The sequence below is a fragment of the Electrophorus electricus genome, chromosome 25, assembly GCF_041902795.1.
Source record: "Electrophorus electricus isolate QZ-2024a chromosome 25, ASM4190279v1, whole genome shotgun sequence".
NCBI lineage: Eukaryota > Metazoa > Chordata > Actinopteri > Gymnotiformes > Gymnotidae > Electrophorus > Electrophorus electricus.
In genome coordinates this window covers 8,624,929-8,648,676 of record NC_137521.1, presented here as the reverse complement: position 1 = coordinate 8,648,676, position 23,748 = coordinate 8,624,929, and the positions used below count along the sequence as shown (strand labels likewise).

General features: G+C 45.9%; 1 protein-coding gene across 6 annotated transcripts in view; it reads right to left on the bottom strand.

Annotated features, from left to right (window-relative positions):
* nphp4 (nephronophthisis 4) overlaps nt 1–14,492 on the bottom strand; it is a 103,669-nt gene extending 89,177 nt beyond the window's left edge. For 3 of the 6 annotated variants that reach the window (XM_081707384.1, XM_081707386.1, XM_081707385.1), the window contains exons 1-4: nt 13,601–14,492; nt 13,259–13,390; nt 2,067–2,236; nt 1,637–1,701 (exon numbers count right to left, since the gene is read on the bottom strand). In XM_081707384.1, the coding sequence (XP_081563510.1) occupies nt 1,637–1,701; nt 2,067–2,236; nt 13,259–13,390; nt 13,601–13,783 (550 nt within the window). In that variant the 5' untranslated portion in view covers nt 13,784–14,492. Of the gene's footprint in view, nt 1–1,636; nt 1,702–2,066; nt 2,237–13,258; nt 13,391–13,600 lie in introns of those variants that run through there. The other 3 variants (XM_081707388.1, XM_081707389.1, XM_081707387.1) reach the window with 2 other exon arrangements.
* Nucleotides 14,493–23,748: the final 9,256 nt, after the last annotated feature.

Genomic DNA, 23,748 nt, shown 5'->3' with positions numbered 1-23,748 from the left:
AGACCACTGACACCTAGAGCCAGGTGAGCCGCCAGGGCACCTTTTAATGTCCATTCCTAATCAACATCGTTAAACAGTGGCGCGTACGTTGAGGTGCAATTCACTAAACACGCATTTGAGGGGTTTTCCCATAACTAGTTCAACAATTGGTCTTTTGACGGCGTCGCTTTTGTGCTTAGTTCAAACGTCTGTGGTAAACCAACTCCGCCTTCCACAGCTCCACCCTCTCCAGGGTGAAGTCAGCAAGCTGCACTGCCAGGTGCCTTTGACTGACCGAGTCGCTGCCACATGTCACCCACTCTACAGTGGAAAAACAGCAACCTGGAGGTTTGTGGCAGCCTTGTTTTAAACCCTGACACCCTTATACTCACATAAGCTTCCAAACTGTAATGAAAACTGACAATTTTTCCTTACATTGTTCTCCCTGGTTTAAGTACTAAAATCTCTGTACTGTCTGTCCTCTGCCAAAGGCTTCCACTCATTTTATTGCTGAAGCAGCGGTCTGGAGACGCCTGGCCCATTAGACCGCGCTCTTCTGTGGCTTTACGGCTTGAAGTAAGGCGTGCTTTTTTTCCGCTGCCTTTGAATCACGCATGCGAAGGTGGACGTGTCCCGTAACGATGTCAGCTGCTGTGGTCATTTCAGGCGACGCAGTAAAAACGTTCTCCAGCGAGCACTGTGCTGTCCCTCTGGAAACTGTGAATTTAGCTGCAGTTTGGCGTCCGGCGCTCTGTAGAGCGAGCAGGCCTTTAACCGCTATGCTAAGCTCCTCTGACATCGACGCAAGCAATTGTTGGTTAGCAGACGTCCTTCAAAGTTAAAGAGCTGGCAGCAGTGATGAAAGCACACAGAGGGCTGCATGAATGGAGTGGATTCCAGGCATTAGCTGTTAAGAGAGGCCAATTAAAGCTGTTATGAAACAGAACTGTGTTGCCTTTGGGAGGAAACGTCAGCTTTGACACGCAGCAAGCAATAAAGACATATTTCACTTTCGGAAGAGGAATTCTCCAACAACGGAAACAAAACGAAAAAACAGCTTTTGTCTCCACAGCTTTTGTAATTATATTAGTCAAGTCAAATTTTGCGGATAGTTGTGGATAAATGGTGCCATAAAAACTGTTCTTGATAGCAGACTGTGGGAGCGTGCTATATTATAACTACGCCTCAGCATGTGCTGAGATGCATTAGGAGATATATTTATGAGTAAAGTGTGAGAAAATGGGGGTAAAAAGATAAAATGGTAAAAAAGCTTAAAGAAAAGCTGAAAAGTAACCTGAGTGGAGTGGCTTCTAAAACTGTCGCCAGTATCAGAGCAGCGCTGGGGTCTGACAGGAAACAAGGTTTCTAACTCATAAAGGAGCCAAAAACACTTTGCTACAAGCTACTGCATAAAAAGGATGCTTCATATATTTTTGTTTTCCTTTCTAGTAACCCTCTGTTGGCATTACTGTTCACAAAAGTAATCCTGTTTATATATATATATATATATATATATATATATATAAAAATCATTCTTTATTGACCAGCTGCCTCTCTATGAATTTGAACACCCAACCAAACAACATCTACAGCAGGTTCAAGTGAATGTAGTGCTGAAAAGTGAATAGCAGTGCTTGTGTGTGTTTGCTGTACTTACTCTGAAGTGGGTCTTTCAGTGCAGGGTGTAGCAGAGCTCGTGGAGTGCCATGGAGCAGACTCAACCTGCAGCAGAAGAAACAGAAACACACACACAAACACACAAGCATGAACAAAAATGTAATCCAGATTTAAAAACATGGAGGAATGGCCCTGAACTTCATCTGTTGACCTTTTTGCGGGAGAGACTGTGTGTGAACATGGCCGTGGTGAGCGGTATGTAAACCTGACACCAACTGCAGCTCTGCGGGCATCTCTGTCCCACTAACCCGTGGCGTGAAGGTGTGAAGAGGCAACCTCGGTGTTTCTTGTTTGTAGCACGTACATTACAGCTTTTCTCTCTCTCTCTCTCTCACACATCAACCCACATCCAAACATGCTCCCGCACCCACCCACACCCTGCAGCTCTGAGGGGCTGCCAGCACCATTACCTGTCCTCTCCGTGAGGTGGTCCGGAGTCCGGCCGCGCAGAAAAGAGCTGCACAAGGCCAAAGCCTGCGCCCACTGCATTCTGGGAAGCCCCTGGCCCCTGAGAGAGGGACACAAGCTCCACCACAGCCACCACTGAACTCAAGCAGAGGGCCGTGTGGAAGTATATCACCTATAGAGAGGTGGGGAGGGAAAGACAGTCAGAAATATTATTATTATTACAACCCACAAGCAGCAGAGTGCAGTCCAACATGGCCTGGAGCTAGACCACGGAGAGGTTTTATTTGCACCATATTTTTTGTTTGTTTTACAGTGCACAATCGCTCCTTTAGCATTCAGCTGTAAGTCCACCACCTCAGAGAAAGAGCGCGACTGGGATATAGGCACAGCACAGCCACAGACGTCTAGAGAGAGGGGAGACCGCCAAGAGAGAACAGCAGGAAGGAGACCATGCAGAGAGAGAACAGCAGGAGACAAAGTAAAAAGAGTAAAAAGTATAAAGAGCAGCAGGAAACATCACACCTCTAAAAACAGGAGGAAAGGTGAAGGCATGACCTCTACTGTCCAAACACTTATAACCACGCACAAACACCATTACATCTGATTATGAAGGCAAACTGAACCTGCCAGTCCCAACAACCCTGGCTAAACATTACAACTTCTCATCAGAGAGGAAATCTCCAATAAGTAAATGTGAACTCTAGTAGTGCTTACTCAGTCAGACAGGTGTATAAAAGACAAACACACAAACATGCACAGAACTACACACAGGCATGCACACTCACCTCACACAAACACACACAAAAAAAGGTTCCATAAACAGTAGCTGAACTAGCTCTTTTGTGACTGAGGTCAACTCCATAGCGCATCACTGGTGGAGTACAGCTGGTGGTACAGTTTTGGCAAAACCTCAATATTCACCTGGTGAAATAATTACAGCACCGTGCATGTGCTTTTACTCATTTTTAGTGATGCACCATTTCACCCTCACCTAGGTTTGTGAACCCTGGGTGATGACCAAAAGAATGAGACAGCAGATACAAGTAACCAAAAAAGCGATTTATCCGCCAGGTAGCAGAAACGCGACACGCACCGTGATGGGGTGGTAGGGTGTGGAGTTCAGCTCTCTGAGAGGTGCATCCTCTGCTCCTCTGCACTGAGAGGAGCCAGGGAAGGCGGTCTGGGTATCCGATAAGCATGCCCCCTGCTCGCCTACTACTGGAGAAGTACCAGACCCAGCCAGCTGGGAGGAGGACTTGGGGTACGCCCAGTACCCACTGGAGGGATTATAATCTCCTGGCTGGCCCAGGAACACAAAGGGACCCAGCAGGAGGAGCTGGAGGAAGTGACTGAGGGCAGGTTTAGCTCACTCTACTGCTGCCACAAGCCTGAAGAAGCACTACAATGAGAAGATGATGACTATTTCAGTAATTATGTTAAAGTCTAACAAACAGAACTGACCACCACGTAATATTCCAGAAACCCAGAATCTTACTACTCTGCGTTTACAGAAAATTGGATGGGATAATAGGATAACTATAACACTAATGAAATGAGCCTAATTTAAATATTATTTAAATGAGCCAAACTTTGTTTGGTTTTGTTCTTGCATATTCCATTTTATTATTGCATTTTTGTTTTTCGCTATCTGATGTGAACCGTTGCAAGTTGAAAATCGATTTGCATTGTGTCTGAGGCTCCTATCCTTATTAGTCTGTGTGTGTGTATATGAGTGAGAGTATGTGTGTGTGTGTGTGTGTGTGTGCCTCTTTCTTGCCCATACCTCTGCCTTGTGATCGGACACACATTTCCAATTCAATCTGAACATCTCTCTTCCTCTCTCCTACCATCACCGCTTCTCTCCTCTCCTCTCCTGTTCGACACCTCCCAATTCAGTGGGATAAAGTCGGATCACAGTGACACTTCCACACTTGGTATCTCTTCCATCCAGGGCTCATTTCACGCTCATCACTCGAGCTAAAACCACAGCAGCGAGAGCTGAAACACCTCTGCTGGATGCGGACAGGAAGCGCTCCCAGATCTGAGTGCCGAGCTCGGCCGGCCCGGGGATCGCCAGTGGGGCGAAAGGTGCGACTGCAAGCACCACTCTTAATGCAGCTGGGTTGATGTGACTGCCTTGGCATGCGCCACCGCTCCATCACCACACATGCTGGGGGGGCGGGGCGGGGCTGCAGATTCCCACGGGCCAGCAGCAGACCTGCTCGTACGTCCTCCACTTTTTAAGAGAACAGCTGATAACCTGATGCAAGCAGCTAACCACGTCACTATGGGGTTGGACCATTTTTAGCACCGAAATTTGTTTCAAGGACATTTATTCTTTTGGCCTTATCTCTGAATAAGCTCTGTGTGCGTGGTCTTAATCCAATTCTTCCTCCCCAACATTGACACAATGTAAAGCTACATTACCTAGACTTAAAATAAATTTGTCCTGTAATCAGTTGTCTTGATGGTGGCTCTATTGTTATCCCATCATTACGTAGACCTTGGCAGACATGTCAGTTCGCTCCTCCTTCCCTTCCACCTGTATAATAAAGATATTAGCCATGTTATAAAGGCTTATGGAATTAAGACCATTTCTCCGCCAAACATCGAATTAGTAGATTAGAGATTTCAGACATGATCCTTCCAAGTCAGGACAAATGAGGGATCTCCGAGACCCTGGAGAACAACTGGCAACCGCTGCAGGACAGCCCCTTTCCTCCAATATCTCCAAACTGCTTCTATTAAATTTAGCATCACTTAGAATTGGTCCCTGGTGCAAAATCCATACAACCGTGTGCAAGATCCTTGCTTTCTTCTAATGACACCAGTCTGGCACCTCATTCCCAGAGCTCATCTCAACTTCCTCTGTCTTGTCTACATCATTTTTAATGGCAGCAGTGTTGTGCAGTGCATGTCTGTAAAGGAACCGCTGCATGCCATCTAAACCCCCTCTGAGCTAATGACTGTTAACCCGCAAGGCCTCAGTGTTTAATCTTCCTAACAGAATTAGCTCCCAGCTTCTTTGCGGCTGCTCTAATTTGGGGTAGGGTGCGCAACAGCCCCGTTCCTATTCCAAACACCCAGCAAAAATCCTCTACCGCCCGGTTAAAATGGATTCAAATATGGACAGAAACACTACAGTGCCAATGTGGTACTGCACACTGTGATTGGGTTTTAACATAGTACGTGGTATACTGCAATGGTGACCCATGGACATGTAAAAAGATACAACATGGTTAATGAATACTACATTGAGGATGGGACAGGGTTAATGGTTGGAACACGGTTAGGGGATGTGGCATGGTCAAAAGTTGGCCTGCGCTATTTTTTACCAAAATTACTAATGCGTGTGGAATCCTTGAAATGGCATGGGATCATGAGGAATGCTGCAGGATGCCATGATTCATCAAAACACCCCCAGAGCACTCACCTAGAATATCTGAGATTAGGCAGGGCGCTCACAGCGCGCGCGCGCGCGCGCACACACACACACACACACACACACACACACACACACACACACACACACACACACATATATATACATATGCAGAGTGGCCAGCGAGATACGGCAGCTGAGCGGTACAAATCCTGCAGTGCTCCTGGAGTACTCTGACCTCCTGGTAATGAACGCGGGGATTCCGAACCCACCCAGCACCTCTGCTCAGGAGCTAATGTGCTAGGTCATGGCAAGGAGGAGGAGGTGGTGAGCGTGCGAGCGTATGCGCGAGCATGCAAAGGCGCGAGCTGCAGTCCCGCTTTCAACACGCATTAAAGGACGCTCACAAAAACGAACTAACAAAAGCGCGAGGCGTGAAGCGCTCCGCTGCCAGGGCGAGCGGCACCTTCATTAGCATGAAAGGCCTGGTCGGTCTCGCCCCTGCCACCAACGCGCCCATCAAAGGGGAGGAAGGCGCGTGAGCCTGCTTCTGCCAAGCATAGCATATGCTTAGTTTCACGCCAAGATACTTTCGCTGAAAACATCTTGAGCGAGTCATTAGTTATGGGGAGCCATTAAATTAAAGAAGAAGAAGAAGAAGAAGGAGGAGGAGGAGGAAGAGGAGGAGGCAGTGGGGGGGAGAGGGGGGGCTCTCGTGGCAGCATACTAATAGAGAGGCATTAAAACGTGGCGCGGCTCGGAGGACAAGAGTCTCACGCAGCGAGGGGGATTACGCGGAAGCCGTTCTCTTGGTGACAGAGTAATTAAGGCGAGAATATGGGCTTGTTGGAGTACAGCGGGTCAGCAGCGGTGAAAACAGCGCATTAAACACCACGTTGGGGTAAGAGCGCCCGCAATGCTGCCACCGATCCGGCCTCAAACCCGAGCGGCGGAGGAGGAACGAGACCCACTCGACGGCGGGAGTGGAACGAAGCCCGTGGAAGTGAATCAGAAAGTGGTAGACAAGAGAGAGGAAGCCTTCTCGTCTCGAAGGCTGAAGGCGTCTTTCCCGGGCTTGTAAGCAACCGTATCCGTGGTAGCACAGGTGCTGTCAAACCCAGAAGCACTGCATGGCATAGTTGAGTGGGACACAGCTTGGTCTCATGCTGCCAGCCCTGTTTACACTTATACCTGGTAGGCAAAGAAACACACTTTACAATATACTGCAAGGAACTGCAAAATAACAGGAGCTACAGATTCGCACTTCTCACTGATAATGCCAGGCCTACACCTCATTTATGCTGCGTGTACTGCACACATGCATCTGCCTACAGGAGCTGAGCTCTTATGACCATTCAGGAATAATCTCTATCTCCTTATTGATCACTAACTCTAAATTTAGGTCGTATATCTGAGCGAGGCGTGTCAACAGGCCTCCATTTACAAGGGTTCTGCCATCTCAGCTCACCTCCGAGACGGACGAGCATTTGTGTGGGGGCTGCTCTGTCATGGCTGACAGAGAGCTTGTAGATCAATGCTGGAATGAAATATTTGTGCACCAGTGTAATGCTGGTTCAGGCTGTTTTCAGACATTTGCCCTTCATGGCCATAAATTTGATTCAGGGCAGGAAAAGGGAGGCTGGGGCAAGGAATCCAAATCAATCCTAGATAATGGTCATCATAAAATCTGTAAATCTGTTTGCAAAAAAACAAATTCAATATTGTGTCAGATAGTCCACTATGGAAAAATGTTGAAAAGAATTCTAAAGGATATACACTTAAAAGAAAGCCTAATCCTTGAACAGGAAAGGACAAAAAGTCATTAAGTGGAAGGTCACCAGCTTGGAATGAGCAGTAGAGAACTGAACATGCACGCACGCACGAACGCACACAGTATCCTCAGGCTGGATGTTTGGCTGTGCAGGTGTGGGAGCTGCCTCACTCAGACTGCTCTCGACTACCACACGGCCCTGTTTGTTGTGAAGCCAATGGTACCATTTGCTGTGTCTCCACCGTGAGGCCCACAGTCATTCAACGGCCCTGTCCGCTGTACCTCCACTGTAAGGCCTGCCTGCTGTACCTCCACCGTGAGGTCTGTCTGCTCTGCCTGTGTGGTGAGTAGTGATTTTGGCCAAAAACATTTTGTGATGTTTAAATAAATTTCCTTTGCTCTCCTGTGCTGGTGGACGCATTCAAACATTTTGAGCAGCAACACTGGAAATGTCGATTATGTGGAACCATTTCAGAGATCTGTGAGGGACTTGTCATTTCAGCTCATGCTACATTTCAAGAAAAGGTATGACACCCAAGCATTTCTTAAGTGCAGGTTTGACACTGCGTTTGAGATCATGATACCCCACTCAGCATGCAGAATACAGCAATACTATAGAATCAAACAGACAGGTCCCTGCTAGCATGCCGCCGCCCTCTATGCGCTTTTAAGAACACCAAAGCACAAAGTACAACTAAAAGAAATACTGGAACACACTGCCACAGATGACCAACTCTGTTGTTGAGGACATTGGATTTTGAAGGCTAATACAGCTTATTGAATCTCCTTACACAGAACCTAATGTCACTATTTGTCAATAAATAAATAATATGCCATTAAAGTAATAATAATAATAATCATAAGAATGTTATTATTGTGATTATTATTATAACTATTAAGAATATTTAGTTATTATTATCACTAGTTGCGAAGCCTCTTTATTCTGAACTGAAGAGACTGTGGTTCCCTATGCCTAGAGAAAGAGGACAGACAACCCATGAGCTCACCTGGGCCGAGGACTAGGAGGAACAGAGTTAACACACAGCGTGGCGTGAAGGCCTCCTACGTCAGAGAAGAGCCTTACCGCCACAAGAGCTCAGCTGAAGCCTACTCCACTCAAACTCATCACACACAATAATCCCAATATAACCAGACTTCTCTGGTACTACAATAATATCCTTCGTGTAAGAGTGTGTGTGTGTGTGTGTGTTTGTGTGTCACCAAGAAACTACATGCATCTCTTTTATGAGAAAACTTTTAGCTACGAAGCAGACATAAGAAGGATGTGAGTGTCCCTTTAATGTTGCTTAACTGAAGCGTGCATGCTTGGCCCAGTACACCACGGAGCCCTTAGTTCTTAGGCAGTACCACGGATTCCATTATGAATTTGATTCCTGCTCCAGGCCTGGAGTCCTGATGAGGCCTAGGGTAAATGGACCAGAACCGCCAACAAAGGGGCTATACACGTGGTACGGGCAGAGAGAACCCAGGCAGCATGGCGCGGGGACAAAATCATTTCAGCTTGGTAAATGCAGCCATGTAGCCCTTTTTAATTTTGCTAACAGTGTAACTACACCATTAATTACAGTGTGATTTACAGTAATAACACATCGACACTCTGTACTTATGCTATTTGCTTTCATTCTCCTTTCTTGATTATGTAAGTACAAGTTGTTATGCATCATTAATCAATTTTTAGCCTGTAAGTAATCCAGGAGTCCAGACGTGGGAGAGGAGACCCCTGAGCGCCTGGGTATGTAGACATGACCTACCAGATAGGCCTGTGTGGCCAGGAGAAGGCGAGGCCTCCCACGCACAGAGAGCACAGCCTACTGGGCTGTCACAAAGCCCTTTCTCTGGGGAAACCTGCCATGGAACTGGGCAGGAAGTCTCTGCCCTCCACTGAACATGGAAAATGAACTGCAGCCTGCTAAATACATCTGCATACAATAGGAATGAGTCACTAGTGGTTGGCTAATTAGCCAGTAAGCTGGCGCTCCTAGAGCAGGGCTCGCTCAAGCCCAGGCCTCTCGGTCCAGGGGGGAATGAATGGGCAGGCTGCCTCTTGGTCCAGGGGGGAATGAAGGGGCAGCCTGCCTCTCGGTCTGGGGGGGAAATGAAAAGGCAGTCTGCCTCTCGGTCCAGGGGGGAATAAAGGGGCAGTCTGCCTCTCGGTCCCGGGGGGAATGAAGGGGCAGCCTGGCTCTCGGTCCGGGAGGGAATGAAGGGGCAGCCTGGCTCTCGGTTCACAAGGGAATGAAGAGGCAGTGTGCCTCTGGGTTGGGAGGGAGTGGTGCTCAGAGTCTGGCCCACTCAGCCACAGCATTGATGGACAGGGGGCTGTAAAGTCGCACCATCTCATAAATCCTTGGCTGGTGGCAGTGGAGGGCTGTTATGAGGGTGGGGAGGAGTTGGGCTGCATGCTGTCTGAGCAGCCCTTTAATCCCTCACACCCTGCTTACGCTTCAGCAGGGACATACCCGCCGTCTACACCATCAGGGAGGGAGCAGGCCCACTTATGTGCATGCAGACGCACGCACTGACACGCACCGTTCCTACAGTGAGTTAGATATTAGGAGTAGTGGGGGAAGGAGAGAGAGAGAGAGAGAGAGACAGACAGAGAGAGGAAAGAGAGACCAAGCATGCAATGATACTACAGGGATTCTTGATTACAGAAAAGTAGCACAGAAATCCCACCATCCCTCTCGTCCTTCTCTCCCTCCCCTCTTTCCTGCCATCCCTCTCTTCCTTCTCTCCCTCCCCTCTTTCCCGCCATCCCTCTTCCTTCTCTCCCTCCCCTCTTTCCCGCCATCCCTCTCTTCCTTCTCTCCCTCCCCTTTCCCTCTATCCCTCTCTTCCTTCTCTCCCTCCCCTTTCCCTCTATCCCTCTCTTCCTTCTCTCCATCCCCTCCCTTACCTTCTCTTCCGTCCACACATCTCTGCTCTTCCTCCTTCACACTCCTCTCCTTCTCTCTCCCTCGCTCAACCACTGCAATTTTTCCACCTCCGTATCCTCCTCTCCTCTCCTTCTGTGGAGATCTTTACACCCTGTTGCTGTGTGTGTGTGTGTGTGTGTGTGTGTGTGTGCACGCGTCTTTATGGAGCAGCTGCTCTTAAGGATGTTTACTCCCTCGGGAGTTGAAATATCGATCATTTCCGAGCCTGCCGGCCCCACACATGTATAATTGAACTGAGTCTTCCTGCTTGCATCTAGAAGGAAGAGACTTAAGGAAGTCACAAAATGCCCCCAGCAGCCCACTGCACACGGATCAGACCATGTGAGGGAGACCTATGGATTTTGTCATCCAGGTTACAGCATGCCAGCCAGGTCCATATCGACAGGCAGTAACGGCCTACGCACGCAGCCCAGGTCACGCTCGCTACTCTTCCACTCTTCACAATCGAGCACCATAGTAATTGATACATAAATAAATTACACAGGTTCATTACCCAGTGACAGTCTGAAAGCTCTTTTCTGTCAACAGATCCCGCCATGCAATGCCCTGCGCACTAACCTACAGCCGTTTCCAAGGCGAATGAAGTTCTTATTAAAGGAGTTGATCTTTAAAGACTCCCTCCAGTGCAGACGTGCTGGACTGCAGTTGAATGACGGCCCGTGCTCCTGTAGAGGCTCTCAAAGCCTCCTGCTGAAACAGCATGCATCTCTTAAGATTGCCAAGCCTCGGCAATCTGAGTGGACGGCTTCCTATTGACACGGCCATTATGCAGTCTACCTAAGTTAAGAGTGAAGTTTCTGTGCTTAATAGCACGCAAAATACAGCAAAAAAGGAACAAGTACAGCTTCGCCTTAGACTGCTCAAACGCAAACTCAGCCGTGGTCCCACAGTGCCCTCTGCTGGCCAGAGATGAAAACTGCATGCTACGCACGTCTCCAGGCACTTCATGCCAGCCAATGATTCACGTTTTTTTTTTTAAAGCTGAATTTCTATGCGCTCCAGAGTCAGGAGCAGCAGCCTCTGAGTACCAGACAGGTATGAAGACCCTAAAGTTCTAAGGCCTAGCTGTGCCCCAACTATCTCACCTTCACACTCAGCACACGGAAATACCACTGTGGACACTAAATACCAGCGTTCAGAAAGTAGATCACCTGAAGGGATGAGCAGTGATTAATTAAAAGACACATCAAATAAAGATTAGATAAGAGATATTTTCATTTCCTGCATGTTTGTCATGACGATTTGGAGCGCATTAATCAAAGACTTAAACAAAGAGATGCAATTCAATTAACACATGCTCGCCATATCTCAAGTTTTGAAAATTTAATATTTTCATGCTGATCTGATGCTTTATTGTCTTGCTGTTGCAAAAGAGTCTCTAATAGCAGCCAGGCTTGATAATTAAGTTCCCTCCACCAACTCTATTGTCTCCCACAAACATTTGTTTTGCCATAAGCCCAACAATAGACGCAGGCCTTGAGGGGAGCCATGCTTTAATACTAGCTCTCCTCTCCCCTAATCAGTCTTTCTTGTTTGGGAGCGTTTCTGCTGGTCGTATATTAAAACACATCCATCACAGCTGTCAGCTCTCCCGCCGTCTTGAGTGGCCCGTCACTCGCACGGGAGCTGCTGGCGCCTGTCTCTGTTCCCAGAGCGCCCGCGCACCTGTTCTCCTCCCCGGAACAAGCGAACACCCGTCCCGATGCCCGGATAGCGCAAGCGTCCTCCCCGATTCTCAGAGCACACCAGTGTACGTCCTGATTCCAAAGGACGACGGCTCAGGGTCAGCTGGCCGCGGCACACCGGAGAGTGCGTCAGCCTTCAGGGCAGCCTCTAGTCCTGAAACACATCACCCTTCCCCCGGGCTGCATATCAGGTGCCAAGCCAAGCCTGAATTATCAATAGCACTGCCTTGCCCCAGCAGGTCAAGTTATTTATTAAAGGAGAAACACGGGCAACAGCCTCTCGGTAAGCAAGAGAGGCAGGACCTATAAAGCTCTGTCTGTGCAAGGAGGCAGCACGTGTACACAAAAAATGGACATCCTTTACATTCACAAAATGCTGGAGACTCAGTGGGGCTGCAGGATATTTTCACAGATGAAAACTGAGATTACTTTAACTGATACTATGTCTGTGGTTATTAATTGCACCAACTGGTGAATAGTACCTTACAATATATAGCATTCTATACAGAAATAATAATAATAATAATAATAATAATAAGTCAGGCTTAATCTAGGATTGACAAAATCTAGGATGGGTCAGTACAATCAGAGCAAGGAAATTAGTATGCACACTGAAGCTGCTGAGTAATTAACATGTCTGTTCAAAGTCCAGGCGTGGACCACAGCATGCCCTCTAGTGGGCAGGACAGGACAGCGCAGTCCTCATGAGTTTACGCTGAGCAAGAAAGTGCACAGTGATTCTATTTCATATTTCCAAATTTTAAAAGATTAAATAAAAATCATAGCATGGTTCTAATATTTTATGAGGATTTCTATGCACATAGTTTCAAACAACATAAAAAGTAGTGTTAGAGCGTTGCTCTGCAAGGAAAGGGCCTATGGCCAGCAGCCTCAACATTGAGGACAAACAAACTTCCTCCAGAGTGCATGTATTAAAACATTCAGACCACATTGCAAAGATAAAAATGAATCATTAAGCAGCTAACTATGGCTAAAATATAAAATATATTTTTAGAATCCAAGAAGACTTGGGGTTACTCAAAATGAGAATGGTCGGGTCACAATAAACATTGCTCTGGGTCTTTGAAATATTTTTCTAACCAACTGACATCATATGCAGTCTTGCCAAGAGCTCAACATTTGTCCAAGAGAGTTCATATAGTTGTAAATCAAATCATTGCCCATTGTAGTTAATAAATATGCAAATGGGCTATTAGGAGACATCATTAAGTTGTTTTGCAACCAACTCCGGGGGACAAAATGCCACACTCCTGACAAACTACTGTTCAGGAGGATAAACAGGACACGGGACATCAGTCATCAAGGAGCTCTAGCGCAAGTGGCACTGGAGTCCATTACTCGAAAGCCACACATTTCCCCTTCGTTCCCCATCGCCCACCTCGCTGAAGCGCACGCGGCTGCTGCGGACCTCGCGAGGCGCGCTCCTCCACGTCCTGCCGAAGAAGCGCTGGCGCCCGGAGTCGAACAAGGTCACGCGCAGCTCGTGCCTGCTGCCTTCCCCCGCTTCCGACTAATCACGGTCCGAACACATGGAAGAGAGGAACCAGTTCACCGGACAGTCAGCACACTCTGGCCCAAAACAGGACCGCTTTCAGCACGAGTGACGGCATTTGAAGCGCAACATCTCTCACTCTTCTGTTAAATTGGATTATGATTAATAATCAGCCATCGCACGTGTCTGCGGAGTGGCGGGAAGCGCAGATATGTTCTCCATAATCACCTGTGTAGTCTGGAGCCCCTCCACTTGCTTTAGCGCCAGCTGGAAAGCCTGAGGCGGTCCTGCCGCTAAACGGGAGCTTTGGTTATGAGGTGGAACCACCCGGTTGTCCTCGAAAATGCGTCTCCACTCGGACATTTGGACTGCAGTCATTATTTCCCTGTCAGACTCCAGTGCAATTTTCATACATAAGTGACTACTGCTTAGCAGTGGTCAAAATCACTGCTCTCTCTACCACACTAAAGGTGGAGTTGTGACTGGTGTCTAAGCCTAACCCGGCTCACTAGCAAGCTGCCTTTTAACACTGGTCACACTCGAGTTCTTCTGGCTCGTTAGCTGGTAAATTACCATGGAAAATATCAGCCAGCTAGCGTTAGGTTACCTCATACACATCGAAGCGCATCTCTCAAAGGCACAAAAGATAACAAGGCTAGCTAGTTTGTCCACAACCTAGCTACCATAACATGAAACAGCATACAGTATAGCTACGATAAACGAAATTATTGAGGCTAAATAAGAAAGTCGTGTTGGTACCAAGCCATGGTTCTATAATATCCAACGCTTTACTGGTATCGCTGCTTCTTCCACACTAACAACTAACCTTGGTTAGCCTAGCTAACCTAACCTAGCGTTTTCTAGACTGCAAATGAACCTTAGCCAGCTAGCACAATTCACTGAGACACATTAGATACGCGGCTAGGAGAAGCGTGCTAATCTGTCCGAAGTAGGCAGTTTGGCATTTAGAGGATTTATTCGCATGAACATTTCCGCTTATCTACTTTAATACAATTTAGCTAACCAATAAAATGCCTCTGAGTTTATTCAAGGCATTGAGCCAGTTAACCAATTCACTCGCAATACTGTTTGCTGAAGGCGCCTAGCAGCTGTTGCCAAGGTGATCAGTCCAGAGTGGCGCGTTTCTTCCTTATCGGTCTTGAAGAGAGCGGAATCGAAGTCGTATCGCCATCTTGTGGAGTGATTGTGTATATCGCTATCACGCAAACTAATTCAACTAGTGTTAAGCTGCTTTATTCATTGAACTCAACGTTATCTTAACTATGTCATTTTTGATGCTACTTCACATGGATTCATATTGCATAGTAATATAGTGTGTTGTATTAATCTTTATTATTGCAGGTCTAATAATTTGGCATATCTGATATTTTAATTTAATGAAAAATTGTCCTTTATACTTGTCTGAAATGATAATGATGTATAAACGTTATTCACGTTCACGTTATTCACGTTATACAGCAGAATGCATGTCTCATATGTCCCTTGGTGAGTTATAATAGGTAAATGTAGTAAAAAGAAAAGTAGTAAAACACAAGTGAATATTACAAAAATAAAACACGATAGGTTTTAATGACTTAATCTCCATTCATTTGGCTCATGACCTGTGCTGTGTAGTCAGGTGTTGCAGGTGTTTTGGGGACAAGCTATTCGAAGGTAAACTACACAGAGAGAAGGGCTCAGCAGTGTCTCTCCCATGTGCTCGCGCCTACCCTAATAATCACACTCACTGAAACATATTTGTACAAGAAGAGAGACCTGAGGCTGCTAGAGCACTTTGCAGTGCTGTGGATACTGGGGATAATGAGATGAACTGCACTCCCCGACTGAGCGACCTAAGAAAGAACGACTCTGGAGCTGATCATTTCAGTTTCATCACCAGTGCTACACTAGGAATCTTCACTGATTCATCCAGAGTCCAGCTGACTGTTACGGGTATATAATGACACTATATCAAATACATTTTGGGGAAGAACAAATTCATTCAAGCGTGTGTAAAAAGTCTCTGGGTCTACTGCCTTGTGTGTGAAGGTGCGGAGATTAGAGTGAGTCCCTCCACCCTGTCGGAGGGACAGACAGTTCCACTGAGCTGCAGCGCCATCTGCACCTTCACTGAAAAGCGCACCTACATCTGGTACAAGAACAGACCATCCACAACTAAAGCCCTCACCCCATACAACAGTCTGTACCCCAACACAGCAAGCTGGGTAACTAACCCTTCTAGCCCTTGTGTTCTACAGCAGACTGCCTTCACAAAGCCTTGCTAGCATGATTAAACATCCACATATGGGCACTATGCAGTAAAGCTTGCCGACAAAGTGTGTACACAAATAGCATTCGTGTGACAATGAATCATGAGAGAAGGTAAAGAACATCCTCCGTCGTGGTGCATGCAGATGCCTTCTTGCCAAAACTAAGAAGAAAGCTCTGGCTGTTGGCTAGGCAACACGTCTTCTTTCATCTCGCTTACTACACAGTGCACACTAGCTGTCTGTCTCAGCAACTTCGAATGCCACTCCCCGAAGCGTCTCAATTCTAAGATAGATTTAATAATTATTTATGATTGTATATGCATCAGAGGTCAAAGCTTACTCACCTCCTCTAATAATGTCTTTGCTTCCTGCCACTATTTGAAGGGTGTTAATGTACTTGATACAATCCCGTCGTCACGCACCATGTTGCCTAGACGCTCGTCTTAGCTAAATATGTGGGATGATTTAACGTAAATGGCAGGAAGTGCATCTCTGTTCCCTGGGTGTTATGTTCCTGAGATCCTATGGGTTCTATTCTCCCCAGTTCAATGTGCTGTTAACATACATTAACCCTCCTAACCCAAACCCTGACCCTAGCTCACTAGGTATTGAGACATGCCCATTGAGAGAATGGCTGGAAAAACCAGCCTGCTTTGATGAGGAACTTTATTTTGAGAAAAAGGGGTTAAGCTTGTAGAGTGTGACAGGTCAGGCAAATTCAGACGCTCGCGGATATAAAACATTAGTTTTATTGGTGCTCAAAACCAGGTCAGTACTAGAAAGACAAAATCAGGGGGAATCCAAATCATGAACAAAGAAACAGGAGATACACCCAAAAGGGGCAGGCAAAAATCAGAGATGAGAAACTCGAACACTAGAGTCGACACACACAAAGGTGATCAAGGAATAAATGCTCAGTATGCTCAAGACTAATACTGGTGGCAATACTTCACAACATAATATACCTTTAGACAGGCTTATATACAGAATCCTAAGTGAACACAGGTAGGTGACTTCAATACTCTGGTGATGAGGATCTAATTAGATGTTCATGGGTGGATGAGTTATTAGCCAGGCGACAAACAACCTGCTGGGTAGTGTAGTCTATTAGGGGGTCGGGTAGTATGACATAGAGCATGTCTACACCCACCAACAAATACACACACTCTCAAGACTGTGAATATGCTAGCGGGTCTAGAGAGTGAGTGGTAGATCCAGACTGATGTTTGTTCAAATGATACGTGTGTGTAAAGGTGTGGACAGTGAGTGGTGGGTCCAGACTGATGTTTGTTTGACCTGCACGTGTGTGTAAAGGTGTGGACAGTGAGTGGTGGGTCCAGGCTGATGTTTGTTTAACCTGCACGTGTGTGTAAAGGTGTGGGCAGTGAGTGGTGGGTCCAGACTGATGTTTGTTTGACCTGCACGTGTGTGTAAAGGTGTGGGCAGTGAGTGGTGGGTCCAGACTGCTGTTTGTTTGACCTGCACGTGTGTGTAAAGGTGTGGGCAGTGAGTGGTGGGTCCAGACTGATGTTTGTTTGACCTGCACGTGTGTGTAAAGGTGTGGGCAGTGAGTGGTGGGTCCAGACTGATGTTTGTTTGACCTGCACGTGTGTGTAAAGGTGTGGGCAGTGAGTGGTGGGTCCAGGCTGCTGGACTCGTGGCTGTTCTGCTCCTCTCTGCTTATTGCAGTTCTTCTCATCAGGTCAGTGAGGAAGGATGAAGGGATTCTTTTATTTCACATTCCTAGATGTAGTTTTCAAAGTCTCATTCATTTAGTGTATGCTTATTGTTCATTTTAAAGTATTTCATTATGATTTATGCATTACTGTAAGATCTAGTTATAGTGTAGTAGCTAAGTTCCAAAATCACCCATTTGGTTACAAATACATCAAAATGAACATACGTGCATGCAAATGTTGATTACCCAGTGACTGCGGTTTGATTATATAGCTTCTTCTAGAAGTTGTGTTGTCACCAAGCACCTGTCAGTAATATTTGTATTATTAGGAACCTATGCAGCATTCCTAGTCCTGCAGAAATGATGTAATCTGTGTGTTCAGGAGCATGGGAGGAGCTGAGAAAGACACCATTATTCAGGTACTGACTCTCATCTGTCACCTTCTTTCCAGCTCTGGGATAAAAACTAAAAATGTACTCTGCTTATCTTTTAGGGCATCCCAAATCCTGGAGACAACACATACACAACTCTGAACTCCATTACTATGACACTCTGAATGCAAGCCTGGAGTCTACTGGGCACATTTTTGCATTGCCCGACCATGCCAGTTTCTTTAAATGGTTCCATTGTGGTGTGTTATTTTTCAGACTCTAAGAACCTTACCTGCCACCATGTACAGAGCTCTGAGAGCAGCAGCCCTGTCCCCAGACTACAGTGCAATGTTAGGAGACAGCGAGTCAGTGACACCCACACACCCAGCGCAGCGGAGAGGAGAGTTACAGCTTGAGTAGGGAAAGCTGGGGGAGAAGCTCACCACTGATGCCAACCAGCCCCCCTGCCTCTGTGAGGCCTAAAACCAAGCTCTGCTTTGTTGAAAAGGGGAAACGTGTCAAAGAGCCAGAAAAAAAGGGCTGCCCTCCCGCTCACAAAGAGTGCTAACTTCCTGCTGAGTTATACAAAACACGTACTCCCACAAAAATGGAGGACGTATTATATTCATTCTTATCTTTAATTGTTGTTTTTTAATCACTTTTTTTTTCCCAAGGATGAATGGCCTAATAATTAGCAATTAGTGATCCAAGCTTAGGAGCACAAACCTACATAGAGCTGCTTGCCATTGGTGTGGCTCCCTCACAGGCCTGGGGGAGTTGCCATAGTAACTAATGACATTTTACACTGCAACGGATGTGAAATCTTGTAAGATAAACATATTTCATTTAAATAGATAAATTGAATAGGGCATCATCAGATAGCTGAAAACTATCGAAACTGTCCTTTTAAAGGATTTACTGGTTTGTGCAGATGCTGTACTGCAATCAGCCCACTGTGGAGTCTGTGAGCAGGCTGTGGTATAGCTTTAATATCCATCAGCAAGAGTGTTTCATAGAAATGACCATAAGTGAAAGAAGAAATTATTCTCAACAGTCAGATCTTAGCAAAGCACCGTATACTAAAATGCCAGAATGGACAGCCTGTAACTAGCAAACCTGTGTGTTTGTGTTCAGAAAGAAGAAAGGACCAGAGAGACATTCATCCAGGTGCTTTCTGCTTTAAATGTCATCAGCAATATGTGCAATATATGCCAATTACTTCACTTTAAGATCCATATGTGTGTGTGACAGAGAGAGAGAGAGTGCTTATTACATTGCTTTCTTTGAACTATAGTAGTTTCTGCGAGTTTATTTTATTGTTTGCTTGTTTGTATGTATAAGGATGCAATGACTTCACCCAGTTCAATAGAGACCAGAGTCTCTGATTCTGAATATGAGAACATACAGAGGTATAACAAACCATAGGCATGTGTTCTACTATTAAACCTGTTTCCTTAGCTGGGTAAGAAGAAAGACGCTCAGTGGAAGGGCTATCAGTGATATATAAAGTATTTGTATATTTATAATGTGAATCCTTTTATCTTGACTGTTTAACTGTTGTAGTTATTGTGTAATTCATTGAAATCTGATAGATAAATTAATTGTAATATAGCTTGAATAGAATGTGTCCTGTTTCTAAGGAGCTGAGTGATCATGAGGAATGAGCACATGTATGATGAGACACAGTACAGCCACATATTAACACATTCTTCCATTACATAATTGTTACTGCTACGAACACACACACACACACACACACACACACATACACACGAGAGAGAGAGAGAGAGAGAGAGAGAGAGAGAGAGAGAGAGAGAGAGAGAGAGAGAGAGAGAGAGAGAGAGAGAGAGAGAGAGGAAGTTTTATTGAAGAAACTGGGCATGTTATAGCAGTCAGGCGGGTACTTGTACTCAGACTGGTCCGAGGTTGAAAACGCAGGGCAGAGTCCAGGAGGCGTACAGGGTTCAGGCAGGAGATGAGGTGTGAAACACAGGCAGGATTCGGAAATCAGGAAGACAAACACGTCTGAAATGCTTGGTGTGCAACATGGAAATGGCAATACTTTGCGAAGAGAGTGAGAGAGAGGGGAGCTTAAATAAGGGAGCAGTAATGAGGAGAATAGTTATCAGATGTTTAATTAGTACTCCAGCAAACCAGACCAGAGATGTCGGTGAGAAGAGGTAGACGTGGCAGTGTGAGGATGAGCGTGGTTCCTGGTGTTCATTACGGTACCCCCCACCTGACAGGCGGCTCCAGTTCCATTCCTGGGCCTACCACAGCCCCGAGGGCCCAGACGATCCAGGTGAGCAGCGTGGAAGTCTGTTATCAAAGAGGGTTCCAGGATGTCAGTCGTGCGCAGCTAAGATTGTTCCTCAGATCCATAGACCTCCCAATCGACAAGATACTGAATGCACCCTCTGCGTCTACGGGAATCCAACTGCTCACAGACAGCATATGGAGGTTCTCCATCATTCACTGGGGCAGGAGGGTTGATAGGGGTTGTGGCTGTACTACACAGAGCTGTACTACACAGGTTTCTACAGAGATACATAAAAGGTACCTTGGGGTATCTGAAGCTTGCATGACATGGGGTTGATCCGTTGGAGTACCTTGAATGGCCCAGTGTAGTGGGGGTTGAGTTTCCTGCTGGGTAGTCTAAGCCTCATATTACGCGTGGAGACCCAGAGCCTATGACCAAGTCGAAACCGCAGGGTGAGACTTCGGCGACGATTAGCGAATTTCTGTCATGTGCACATTGCTCTCTGTAAGTGGACCTCTCACGTTTGAGAGCTTTGTTGCTACCACTGATCCAACGTCTGTATGTCAGTGGGGGAATCATCCCAAGAGAAAAGGGCTGGTTGATAACCGTGGACACACTGGAAAGGAGTAAGCCGAGTGGAAGAATGAATGAGTGAGTTGCGGGCGTACTCCGTCTGTGGGAGGTATATGCCAGTCGGTCTGAGAGGCCCAGTACTAGCAGAGGAACCTTCCTACCTCCTAGTTGACCCGTTCGACCTCAGAATTAGACTGGGGATGGTAACCTGAGGAGAGGTTGACGGGCAGAACCTCTATGGAGAGGGCTTCTACAGTGACATCTACATGGAGTGCCTGTCTTCTTCTTTCACTGGCATGACCTTTTGCCAGGCCAGCAAGTCAGTCCTGAGACAATGAAAAACCTCAGATGTGTCAACTACAAGCAAACAATCTCTGGACAAACAGCATATAAACTCTGGACAAACAGCACATAGGCAAACTACACAAACTGCACATAGATAAACTCTACAAAAACAGCCCATAGATAAACTCTACACAAACAGCTCATACATAAGCTCCAAACAAATAGAATTTAAATTCTTTGCTAAAATTTTTAAAGATTTTATGTTACAGAGAAAACAACAATCTCTTGCATGGTATCAAATCATTGTCCGTGTCATTTCTCACGTGTTTTCATGACAAAACAGAGTTTGGAGGACAAACAGACTCGCCTGATAGTGTAACATCTTATAGTGTGTTATCTCCTGTCGCCGATAAGTCATGTGGAGTGCAAACAAAAGATTACAAGATAGCCAGTTGTGTAGTCTGAACAGTACAGTGATCTGTGCTGTTTGAAGTTGAGTAGTGTGTCCTTGTCAAGTTTTCAAGTTTTCAATGGTACCCAAGTGAGTTTTGAATGAACATTACTGAGCATCTTACTGAGCTTTTCAACTTTTGAATGAAAGCAGATTTGTTTTTTGCACATACATTGTTTAATTAGCTTTTTTTTAAATTATAGATTTGGAATTCTCACTCAACACAAATTACACAGCACTGGAATTCAGTCATTCAGTCAAACTAGCAGTCATTGTGTGCAATTTGTAGCTTTTCACTTAACCCTTCTGTTGTTCTGACTTTTAACTGTGGAAGAAATGCCCTAAAAAAATTTTTCTGCATGAAATTGTATGACTTTTCCTGAAATTATCATGCCTTTAGAAAACGTTTTAGAAAGTGCTTTATAAGATATTTTTATGAAAGCTGTACATGTTTAGAGTACAAAGACTGTGTTCGGGTCATTTGACCCGGCAGTTATTAAATGATTTATAAGCAAATTGAACCATTACTAAATTATTTCTAACAATTAAAAAAAGAATAAAGCACTATAAATATAAAACATTATATTGATATTACTTCAAATACATTTTCAAACACAGGGAAAGATAGAGAAAAGTCCTATGAATTTACAGTATTATCCATGCCCCAACTTCATATGTGACCCTGCTTCTTGTGGGAACAAGAAACACATACAAGAAACACATTTTTCCCACGAGAAACACATACCTTTTGTGCTTTTGAATTTGTAATGCTCACACACACAAATATATTGAGAAAAAAATGTCCCACACACTGTATCATACAACGTATTCTAGTAAGAGCATTACTCATCGGGAGAGCATGGTTCTCTCGCATGACATGAGTAACAGAAGTGGTGGTGGTCACGTTTCTGCAAAAGGCACTGCTCATTTCTGGAGCCCAGTTCTTCTCTCTGCTGAAACCATGAGCGCATAGTACAATGTCCAGCAGCTCCTTGACCTGCTGACTCCAGAAGGTGTACAAGAGGAACAGAATCATAACAGAAGAGAGGAAGTCGAGATATCTGAAGAAGATGATGATGAAGAATAGAATCCTGATCGTGAAGATTCAGCGTCACGTGAGGAAGAACTCCTCGAAGACCTTCAAGCGGGGAGAGAGGGACATTTTCGCCAAAGGACAGGCCTGAATGGTCCACATCAGTATAATGAAGAAGACTGGAGGACCTACGAGATTAGCTCTGCCCTAGGCCGAGGGCACAGCCTCAGCCTTCTGTCCCATCATTACAGCGGCCATTGAAAAACGTCCTCCTTGAAATGACAAATATGCAGGGTTTCCGTAAGTGTGGAAAAGACTGGAAGAAGATGGCTGCCATCGACCTGCATGTCTACGTAGGTCTACTAATCTTGAGTGGTGTACACAGGGCCCGAGGGGGAACCCACGTCCAGGCTTTTGGATGCTGACGGAGGAGGAGCCATTTTTCGTGCCACGATGTCTCTGAAGGGGTTTCAAGCTTTGTCAAGAATTCTCAGATTTGACAAAGGTGACTTGAGACCCCCACGACTTGTCTTGATAAACCCGCGGCATTCCGGGATATGTGGGGAAAAGTGGGTGGAGCGTCCACCTTGCCTTTATAATCCAGGCCTGAAGTGGATGAGCAACTGGATTCATTCCGAGGTCATTTTTTATTTGTAACACATTCAATATTTTACTATTAGTCGTATTTTTTTTACTGATTTGATACATGATTTCTATATTTTTTGTGGCCCGATATCGAAATCAGTCTTTCTTTGTGTCTGTCAAGAGGTGGGCGTCCTTTCAGGGAAGGAACAATCCAGCTAGGTTTCGAAAATGCAAACGTACACAGGGAAGCCAAAAGGAGGATGTTGACAACACTGCGCACACATGTGACGTTTTTCTTTTTTTTCATATGAACTTGGCCAGCAGCTACTGAAGAAGCTGGTAGGCACAAAAAACAACAAGCGTGCACTCCTTACAGCAAAGACTTTTCCTCCAAGCTTTCTTCACTCCCACTAACGTGCTTGTTTCTTATTACCCAAAACAAAAACGCCGTCTTCATGAACACATTGCACAAGGATGCTGAGATCAGCCACTGCGAAGACAGGAAGCCAGTTATTATCCTGGACTACAACCAAAACAAAAGAGGTGTAGACAACCTGGACCAGGTGACTGGAACCTAGTTGCAGGAGGAGGACTGCCCGCTGGTTACTGGTCATCTTTATTAACGCCATCGCTGTGTCTGCTTACAATGCATTCCTTATCTGTTGTGAGCTCAACCCTACCTGGATGCCTGGGAGTTCCTGGAGCAGCTGGGGAAGGCACTAGTAACCCCCTACATTCAAAGAAGGGAGCACCTCCCCCGCAGGGGGTCGAATCTGCCCTGAGGATTTAGCCCGGGCAGGTAAAAGAAAGAGATGCCAAATCTGTCCCCCAAGGAAAGACTGTAAACCAAACACAGTGTGCTGCAAATGT